Consider the following 10,991-nt stretch of genomic DNA (forward strand, 5'->3'; position numbering starts at 1 on the left):
GGTGTGTGTGTGTGTGTGTGTGTGTGTGTGTGTGCTATAGTTTGTTTTGTTTTGTTGGCAGTGCTGGGGATGGCATCCAGAGCCTCACACCTGCTAGACAAGTGCTCTGCCACAGAACCATGCTCCCAGCCCCTCACTGGGGGATTCTAGGCAGGTGCTCTACCACTGAGCCACACCCCAGCCCCTCACTGGGAGATTCTAGGCAGGTGCTCTACTATTGAGCCACACCCCAGCCCCTCACTGGGGGATTCTAGATGAATTCTATACTGCAAGTTTACACACTCAGCCTAAAAATTTCCAGATAGACAAAATGAAGTCTCCATGGAAATCCAGAAAGAAAACAGCAGGTGGAAAGATAGAGAGCATGTGGGAATGGAGACCTTCTAACGGGTCATGGTGTGGAAAGGAGACTGATGAGCAGTGAAGCTGGACTCAACATCATGAAGGATATTGAGAGCTGAGTTGAGGAAAGTGAATTCATCTGAAAAGCAAGGATGAGATGCTGAAGCAAGGACCTGACATCTGTTCTTGATAAAAAGCTAACTGTAGTTGGTGGTGAAGTCATTAGAAGGACATGTAAACCTAGCACTTGGGAGGTTGAGGCAGGAGGATCATGAAACTCCAAGTCTGCTTGAGCTACATAGAGACCTTGTCTCATAGTAAAATAAAATAAAATGTGAAGCTGGAGAGATAACTCAGTCAGTAAAGTGCTTGTTTGCAAGCATGAGGACCTGAGTTCAAGTCCCAGAACCCACGTTAAAAAGTCAGGCATAATGGCACATACCTATAATGTCTAGGATGGTGGAGCTAGAGACAGGAGGATCCATAGGGCTTACTGGCCAGGCAGTTTAGCAAAATTTCTAAGCCCCAGTTTCAATGAGGGACCCTGTCTCAAAAAATAAGATGAAGAGAGATTAAGGAAGCCACCTGATGTTGACATGTGGCCTCCACACACCCATGCACACACACACATACATGCATATGTGCATACACACAAGCATATACACACAGATGTTAAAATGTGATTTAAGACTCTTACTGGGAGGGAACGGACCCATTAGAGTCAGTTGTGACCATCCAGGAGAGAGAAAATGAGGGTCATGAGATAGAAGGGAGTGTGGAATAAGGTTCTTCTGGCAGGATATGGCCCCTCATTTTATTTGAAGGCACTGGAGAGAGAATTGATCCAGGGATACCTATTTCCAAGCCTGGTCAGCTCTGTGTCCAGAAGAAAGGGAGGTTTGGCTTGAAAACCATGTATCAAGTCAAAGAAGGACCAGATGGAATTTAGTGTGTGAGTAGAAATGCTGTGGGGGGGGAGCTTTGAACACAGTGTGGAGCAAAGAGGAGGGCTCAGTCCCGAGACAGGTTTAGTAGTAGCCATGGCTTAATCCACATATATACAGGGCTATTGCTCATAAAGACCCATGACTGACTTGGTAGACTCAAGTTCTGTTGCCAGCACTAACACTGGGCAGCTCACAATAGCCTGTCATTGCATCTCCAGGGGATCAAGTACTCTTCTGACACACACACACACACACATAGATAGATACAATTAAAAAATAATAAAATAAAATGAACCATCATAGGGCAGGCTATAGAGAGCTGACACAGAGTTCTTGGTCCGGGAGAAGATAAAGGATCTTGGGAGGAAGATGTCCACCACTATGCTTCTCTCTGGTTTGTCCTCCACCAGGCCCCAACCAGAGCCACTGGTCTGAGCCCAACTGGACGGCACCACAGGAATTTGTTATCCTAGGCTTCTCAGGGTGGCCCCAGGGCCTCCGTGTGCTGCTATTCTCTCTCCTCTTGCCACTCTACTTGGCCACCCTGGCTGGGAACCTGCTCATTCTGAGTCTGGCCCTGGCAGAACCCACTCTGCACACACCCATGTACTTCTTCTTGGGTTCACTGTCCGCAGTAGAGGTGGCCTATACTCTGGTACTCACTCCCCGAATGCTGGCTGGGTTCCTCCTGCCTCCCGGTGGCCAGGCAGTGGCACCTTCTACCTGCGCTGCCCAAATGGGTCTATTTGTGGCTCTGGGTGGCTCTGAGTGCCTGCTGCTGGCAGCTATGGCCTTGGACCGCTACCTGGCTATTTGCCACCCTCTCTACTACCCTCAGCTCATGACCACTGGGCTCTGCTGGGCCCTTCTAGCTTCCTGCTGTTTGGGTGGCTCTGTCCTAGCCTTAGGCCTCACCACTGCTATATTCCAGCTGCCTTTCTGCCATGGTGGCCTTGTCAATCATGTCTTCTGTGACCTCCCAGCTGTGTTGGTTCTGGCCTGTGGGAACCGGGACCTTCAGGAACATGTGTTATTGGCAGCCTGCATGCTTCTGCTGGTGCTGCCCCTAATTCTTATCTTGCTGTCCTACACCAGGGTACTGGTGGTCATCCTGGGGGTGGGGGATGGTGCTGGCCGCCGCAAGGCCTTCAACACGGTGGCATCACATCTCACCGTGGCTGTGCTCCACTATGGCTGTGCTACAGCCATGTATGCCAGACCCCTGAGCAGCCGCTCCTTGGAGGAAGATAAGTTGGTGTCCCTCATCTACATAAACCTCACACCGTTGTTGTACCCGGCCATCTACACACTGCGCAATCGGGATATGCAGGGTGCCCTCCAACGGGTGGTCAGCCAGAGGACGATGGGGGTGGTCCAGCAAGCTGATCTTGTCTAACTATGGATGCCAGGTCTTGTTGGAGCCACTGATGGAACTCACACCACTCCAGAGCCATCATCCATAACCTCCCCATCACCTGCCAGATGGATGTAAGCTTGGTCATAGCATCCGAAGACCTCCAAACTGAACTTTGAACTAGCAATGCTTCTGCTCACATTCAGAATGACATAGCTCTTTGTAGTGAGGGTACATGTTCAGCAATACCTCAGGCTTCCACTCACTGGATGCTGGTGGCATCTGCTGTCCAAGATGTGACAACCAAAAAACGATATTGGAAACCAGGTATAGAGGCTCACACCTATAATTCTAGCCCTCAGCAGGCAAAGGAAGGAGGATCAAAAATCCAAGGGCATGATGAGCTTACACAGGAAGACCCTGTCTACAAAACAGAACAAAAGAAACTCTATCAAAGATGGGGGTAGTGGCCCACACTTACAATCCTAGCACTTGGGAGGTGGAGGAAGGGGTTCAAGGTCATCCTCGTGGTTACATGGAGCTCTGGAGGCCAGCTTGAAATACATGAATCCCTTTAAATGTCTTTAAATGTCTTTAAAAATATAGAAAGGGGCTGGGCAGTGGTGGTACACACCTTTAATCCCAGCACTCGGGAGGCAGAGTGAGATCCAGTACAGGCACCAAAACTAAACAGAGAAACTCTGTCTCAAAAAAACAAAACAAAAAAATATGGAAAGGGCCAGGTGTAGAGGCACATGCCTTCAATCCCAGCATTCAGAAGACAGAGGCAGGTGGATCTCTGTGAGTTCGATGCCAGCCTGGTCTACATAACAAGTTCCAGCCAGGGATCTGTAGTAAGACCCTTTCTGAAAAAAAAAAATCGTTTAAGAAAATACAGAAAGAAAAAAGAGAGAGAAGGAAGGAGGGAGGGGTGAAAGAAAGAAAACAGTAAAATTAAATCTTCAAACTGTCACTACCAAAGGCCTCCCAGGAACAAAATCAATCTCTGTTCTGATGTTCTAAGCCCTGGTCAAATAGAAGCTCTTAGATAGATGTACAAAAGCTTATAGAAGCATCCTTTACACTATGAAAAGTAGAAATAAGTATCCACAAACGTGGGCCAGTGAGAGAGTTCAGTGGGGAAAGCTGCTTGCTGAGCAAGCCTGACAACCTGAGTTCGATCTTCCAGACCCATATAAAGACAGATGGAGATAACTAATCCACAATGTTGTCTAACCTCTACAAACCAACCAGGGCACACACACCCTACCCCACATCATGCCTGCACATGCACGGTAATAATAAAATATTTTTAAGTATCTGCAAATATCTGTAGACTAACTATGAATAGCCTATGGCATATTTATGGAATACTCAGATATAGTATTTGTGGCCTACTACACAGCAATAAAAAGGAATGAACTGCTTTAGTCAGAAACAAACAAAAATGTCAACATGAAGGTAGCACAGAGTCTATTAAGCAAGACACAGAATACATACTATGGATTCCCATGCAGATGACATGCTAGAACTACTATTATTCTTGGTTTAGCCAGCAAGATGGCTCAGCAGCTGAAGGCTCCTGTTCAAAGGCTGGGTCCCACATGGCTGAAGGAGAGAGCTGGTTTCTAAAAAGTTCTCCTCTGATCTCGACACAGGCTCCCTACCCCCCAATAAATACATATAATTTTAAAAGCTCAATCAAGACTTATGCACACTGAAGATGTATGCATCTCTTCACAGCAAATAAGCTAAGCTGATTCTGATTATTTGAGCAGAGTGATCCTTCACACACCGCCACAGATCACACCATCTTGGGTTCCCGGTACCTCTTTGCTCCATCCTATGCAGATCTTTGTATCATTCAAGATCAACCCCATCATCATTCTCTCAGGGAAGCCCCACTTCCCTTCTTTATAACAGCTGTCATCTAAAATCAGTCCTCTGGCTGGAGAGATAGCTCAGTCAGTAAATCGCTTTCTGTGCAAGCATGAAGACTTGAAGACACAGAGACTCCCAAGAACTCAATGGTCAGCGGGCTCCATGCTCGGTCAAACACTAAGGTGGAGAGGCTAATGAATTGGCTAAGGGAGGAAAGGCATTTGCCACACAACTGAGTTTGAGTCCCCAGAACCCCTGGAAAGCTTTAAGAGGAAAACAAACTCCACAAAGTTGTCCTCTGACTTCCACATGTGTGTAGTGTTATGTACACACACACACACACACACACACACAGAGAGAGAGAGAGAGAGAGAGAGAGAGAGAGAGAGAGAGAATAATAAAATTTAAATTAAAAAAAGTATTTATCACTGGGTGATGGTGTTGTACACCTTTGATCCTAAGTGCTGTGGAGGAGAAGGCAGTGTATCTCTCTAAGTCTGAGGTCAGCCTGGCCTACAGAGTGAGTTCCAGGATGGCCAGGGCTACACAGAGAAACCCTGTTTCAAAAAAAAAGTATTTATCTGTCTGTGTGTAGGTATGTGCTTGTATATGCAATTGCCCACAGAAGCCAGAAGAGGGTGTTGTGTTAAAGTCCCTGAAGCTGGAGTTATAGGCCATCATGAGCCACGTGATTTGGGTGCTGGGAATTGAATTTGAGCCCTCTACAAGAGCAGTATGCACTCTTTTTTAATTTTTATTTATTTGTATTTTACATTTATGGGTGTTTTGCCTACATATATGTCTGTGTAGCACATGCATTTAGTGCCTGCAGAGTCCAGAAGAGGTCATCAGATCCCCTGGAATAGAGTTACAGACAGTTGTGAGCTGCCATGTGGGTGCTGGGAATCAAACCTGGGTCCTTTGGAAGAGTAGCTAGTGCTCTTAAGGACTGAGCCATCTCTTCAGCCATTAAATTTTTTAGAGGTGAGCTACTGAAGAAGATATCAACCTCTGATCTCCACATACACATGCAAGAGTAAGCACATCTGCACACACACAAATAAAATAAAAATAAAACAAAATAATAATCAAATATAAAATGGACTTGAAAGGTGTTTGCTTTTTTGTTGTATGGTTTGTTTTTTGAGATAGGACCTTCCTTTGGAGCCCATGCTGGCCTTGAACTTGAACTCTTCCTCCTCAGTCTCCCATGTACTGAGACTACAGGCATGCAATGCCACATCTGGCATATAGATAATTGATTAACTGATTGATAAAGGTATTGGGGATCAAACCAAGGGCTCTCTGAGTGCCAGGCAAGTGCCCTATCACTGGGCTACATCCTCAGTTCTTAGATTTTGAGAGGGGATGTGTGCATTTTTTTATTTTGCCAATGTTTCATCAAATTGGTCAGGCTGGCCTTGAACTCATTCTGTACACTAGGTTGGCCTTGCCTTTGAAATCTGTCTGTCTCAGCTTCCTAAGTAGCTCTGGGGTGAAAGGCCTACCCCACCAGCCTGGGTAAGTCTTTTTGTTTGTTTAAGAGTCCTGACTGTCCTGGAACTTGCTTTGTAGACCAGGCTGGAGCCTCCTGCCTCTGCCTCCCACGTGCTGGGATTAAAGGTGTGCACCACCACTGCCCAGGTAAGGTGAGTTTTTTTTTTAAGTAATTGATTTATTCTTATTTTATGTGCATTGGTGTTTTGCCTGTGTGTATGTCTGTGTGAGGGTCCCCTGGAACTGGAGTTACAGACAGTTGTGAGCTGCCATGTGGGTGCTGGGGATTGAACCTGGGTCCTCTGGAAGAGCAGTCAGTGCTCTTAACCGCTAAGCCACCTCTCCAGCCCCCATAAGGTGAGTTTTTAAGGCAGATATCAGAAAGGTGTATGTCTTAGTTGGGGTTTTATTAGTTTTTTATTACTGTGAAAAGACACCATGACCATAGCAACTCTTATAATGAGAACATTTAATTGGGACTGGCTTACAGTTTCAGAGATTCAGTCCACTATGATCATGATGGGGAGCATGGTAGCATACAGGCAGATGTGGTACTGGAGCTGAGAGTGCTACATCTTGCAGGCAACAGGAAGCCAACTGGCAGTCACACTGAGGGAAGCTTGAGCAAAAGAGACCTCAAATTTCACTCCCACAATGACACACTTCTGTAACTGAAGTTTTTTCCGGTCCTGCCCTGCTACGAACTGGCCCATCGGGGGTACCACAACCGTAGGGGGACCAGAGCTTGGGTAGTCAGGAAGACAAGGATTCGGCGAATGACAGATAGACAACACACTCAGAAGTGGTTTGAATCTGCTGCAATTTTACTTCTGCAAATCAGTAGTTTATATACAGAAAACGATCAAGTCATACAAGGAACAACAAGAGCTTGGCAATAATTTAATTACATCATCTTTGAAAAACAGCAAGCACACAATTATTAATCGGCGCTAGACATAGCTCTTTACTCACAAGAACTTTATGACCCAAAGAGCAGTCTGTGTTTTTTAAACTTAGTACAGTCCCTAGACTTGTGTAGGCTTCTTGTAGCTGTGTCCTTCATCTTTATCTCAGCCGCTCATTAGTTTATTATGCACTTCTACTTTTCTGATTCTCATGACCCACTTAGCCAATTTGGATGCTGCAGATCCTCCCTAAGTCTTTCTTTAGTCCTTTTATCACATATCTGTTTTAATATAAAACCTTTTACCTGCTGAAATATGGACTCTTGTACTTTTACCCCTGTAAGGGGAAGGGGTTCTGCTGTAGTCCTTAAGTTTCCCATGCTGAACTTCCTCAACAGAGGGACCCACCATCTGCCTTCTATGAGATAACATCTTTTGTCATAAATCACTTTAGTTGGGATTCCTAAAGGATTCCTAGTGGGTGAGTGTTCATTCCCTAGAAGTGCCTGAACTATTATACTTTTTATTATCTAGCGGCTTGAGGTCTTTAAGGAATAGCTCATTCTGCTATATCTAAATAAGGTCCATGTCCAGCTTCCCCTTTCCTCCATAGTTCACAACCCAAGCATTCATTAGTTTTGACTGTGTTTTATAGATTAATTAGAACATTATCAGAAAAGCAGTTATACACAACCCATAGCCCAAGGAGCTCATGATCCGTGAAGCACATCTCCTTCGAGAAGGAGGCATAACACGGGCACTCTGCCAGGGACCTCCGGGGAGCTTAGTCCTGTGGGACACGTATCTCCCATCCACTATTATTGACATAATTGTTCATGTCACATGGACAACACTGGAGTTGGTGTGGCACTGCCCAGCCCCAAGGACCCTGCAGCCATTTATAAAATAATCACTCAGAAGCTTATATTAATTAAAACTACTCTGCCATTAGCTCAGGTCTACCACTGAACAGCTCTTACATTTAAATTCAGCCCATTTCTGTTAATCTATATGTTGCCACATGTTCTGTGGCTTTACCTGTGTGCCATTACATGCTGCTTCCTGGACAGTGGGCTGTCCTCTCCTGACTCAACCTTCCTCTTCCCAGAATTCTCTTTGCCTGCTTAACCTGCCTATACTTCCTGCCTGGCTACTGGCCAATCAGTATTTTATTCAACCAGTGTACAAAAGCGTTATTTCACAGCACACTTCCTTCAAAGGCCACACCTCCTAATAGCGCCACACCCTTTGAGGGCCATTTTCTTTCAAACCACTACAGTGTGTATTACAACTATCCATGGAATCCACAGCTGGCCAGGAAATCTGTTTTACTTCCTCAGTTATTTCTTATTTTCACCATATATAGTAACAAAAAAGCATTTCATTCCTTTCCCATAGCAATAGTGAGCTTTACAGAAGCCAAGACAGCTGTTAATATCTCCCAGCCCACTATCCTATTCTTATCTCACCTGCAGGCCACTAGGATCTCCCAGGCATTCCGAAGAAAAGGTCAATGGCTCTTAAGGGATGTCTGGCTCCATATTACATTTCTTTAGTCATCACAGGGACCTGTGTAAATTATTCCTCAGGTCTGAACACTCTAATGACTGAGACAGAGTAGTTCATTTCTGAGCAGGCAAAAACACAGTGCCATCAGGTTAGGGCTGGCTATCACATCCTCACATAGTAACGTTTTATTCCATCATTGGTGTCACCAATGGAAAAGTCAGAGCTGACAGAGAAAGATCCCACCCCTAGATGGCAGAGCACACAGAACACATAGAGATTTTGGGGGGCTGGGAGAGGAAAGTGTTCCCAGGTCAAAGGGAGAGGTGTGTCTGAGTCAGAGTCCTGGGGTCTTGAGAACCACATACCCTGTCCTATCTATGGCTAGCAGATGTTGGTTACAGTTTCCCAGGAAAGCTCTGTTTGACTGTCAGTTGGCTCCATTTGGACTATCTGTAAAACAATAAGATGTTTACACATTTGACTTTAGTGCTGGTGGGCTTTGGAATTCAGAGGTCTTAGCCTCCTGTGAAATACTATCAAGTCAGTATCAAGAGGCTGCCTTTGGCCTGGGGATGTCTCTCAGTTGGTAGAGTGTTTGCTTAGCTTAGAAGCCCTGAGTTTAATCTCTAGGACTAAATGGGGGTGGTATAATAATATCACTCCTGAAATGGAGACAGAAGGATCAAGGATTCAAGATCATCCTTGGCTACATAGTAAATGGAGACTAGCCTGGGCTACATGAACTTTTAAAGGAGACCATTTTTATCTTGTTTACATAACTGCTGCCTTCTCTGTCTTCCCTCCATGGTATAGATGAGGGTGTGCAGGTGAATACTTCAGTGTGCATTTTCCATGAAAAGAACATTTCATTATATACCACAGCACTATAACCCCAGCCACATTTCACTAATTGCCCTGGGTAAGGGAACTATCATATCCCAGAGTGCATTGCCTCTCCTGTATCTTTGATCCCTAATACTGTAGTAGAGTTGTCTTTATCTCAGTTTTTGTCCTTTGTAATATCTGCATTTTTAAAAGAATTACAGATTACTTATTTTATACTTATGTTCTTTAATTTAAGTTGATGTTTTATCATAATTAGATTCAGATAATATATTTACATCTGGAATTTTTAAAAACCTGTTCTATTATGTCTTTGATTCTCTAAAATGTTCTGCTTATATTTGTTTCTAACGTGTTGTAGGTCAAACTTTTTGTACACTGTGAAGATGTGTCTCTGCCAATGTACCTTCTGATTGGTTTAATAAAGAGCTGAATAGCCAATAGCTAGGCAGGAGAGAGGCCGGATTCACCAGCCAGACAAGGAGGGAGTTGGACATGCAGAATGGAAGAGAGGTAAAGAGCCATGTGGCAGAATGTATATTAATAGAAATGGGCTAATTTAAGTTATAAGAGCTCGTTGGGAACAAGCCTAAGATAAAAGCCAAGCTTTCATAATTAATAATAAGTCTCTATGTCATTATTTGGGGGTGGCAGTACAAAGATAGTCCAACAAGAAAGCTTGATACACACTTGATCTTAGCAAAAAGGCTGAGAAGCAATATATACTTATTTTTTTATTTATTTACTATCTGAAAATGTATTTTCTTTCTTAATCTGAATGTAGTCATTTCATATACTTAAAGCCCTGGATTGGGCTGTCCAGCATCACAAAAAAAGAAAGAAGCAAAGAATAGAGACAAGGAAGGAGAGAATGAAAAGACAGAGGGAGCGAGAAACAGAAGTAGGAAGGAAGCAGCATGGTTCTGTTTTATCCCCCATCCGGGGCCAAATCTGCTCATATCAAACATAGCTAAATTCTCCTTGCACTCTCCATCACACTCTACCGTGATTAGTGCTCATCTGTCTTTGCCAAGTGCCTTAAATGAACAGCATGCAGGGTGCTTGAAAGGTAACTCCATGGTTAAGAGCAGTGGCTGCTCTTCCAGAGGACCTGGGTTTGACTCCCAGCATGTACATGATAGCTCACAATCATCTATAACTCCTGTCCCAGGGGATCCCACATCGTCTTCTGGCCTCTAAGGGTATTGCATGCATGTGCTGCACAGACATATATGCAATCAAAGCACCCATACACATAAAATTTAAATGACAAAAAAGAATAGTGTATAATACAGGTGGCTAAGAAACCAGATTGACTCCATTTTGTCCCTGGGAGCCATTTCAAGACTCTAGCTGAGTTAGGTTTCTATTTACTGTAAAACTTAAGTTTCTGTTTCTTGGTATTGGGCTGTGCCCCACCTCTGTGAACACAGAATGGTCTGTAACAAATGTTTCATGAAGATTTCTTTAACTGCCTGGTCTTGCTTCTGTAATCACACTTGCCTGTAAAATCCCCCACCTTGTGGTTTTCGCCCTATAAAAGAGGCTTGGGAAATTGGCTCAGGGCTGTTCTCCTAATTAGTGGGAGACACCAATAGATTTGGCTCTTGGATGTACACAATAAAGCTTGCTTTGATTTGGCCATAATTTGAGGGCAGTGGTCTTTGTCCTCATGACTGTGGGATTAACATGCCCATCTCTCACATGATTTCC

The 10,991-nt window shown here is 44.4% G+C and overlaps 1 protein-coding gene across 1 annotated transcript; it reads left to right on the forward strand.

Annotated features, from left to right (window-relative positions):
• Positions 1-1,893: 1,893 nt before the first annotated feature.
• On the forward strand, positions 1,894-2,685 carry LOC128120811 (olfactory receptor 10AC1-like). Its single transcript, XM_052755019.1, has one exon. The coding sequence runs from the start codon at positions 1,894-1,896 to the stop codon at positions 2,683-2,685; it is 792 nt and encodes a 263-aa protein (XP_052610979.1).
• The last annotated feature ends 8,306 nt before the right edge of the window (positions 2,686-10,991 follow it).

Source organism: Peromyscus californicus, unplaced genomic scaffold (assembly GCF_007827085.1).
Source record: "Peromyscus californicus insignis strain IS unplaced genomic scaffold, ASM782708v3 Scaffold_2__1_contigs__length_46816999, whole genome shotgun sequence".
Taxonomy (NCBI): Eukaryota; Metazoa; Chordata; class Mammalia; order Rodentia; family Cricetidae; genus Peromyscus; species Peromyscus californicus.

Coding starts and splice junctions, on each gene's coding strand:
- LOC128120811 (XM_052755019.1), top strand. CDS start 1,894: ATGTACTTCTTCTTGGGTTCACTGTCCGCAGTAGAGGTGGCCTATACT.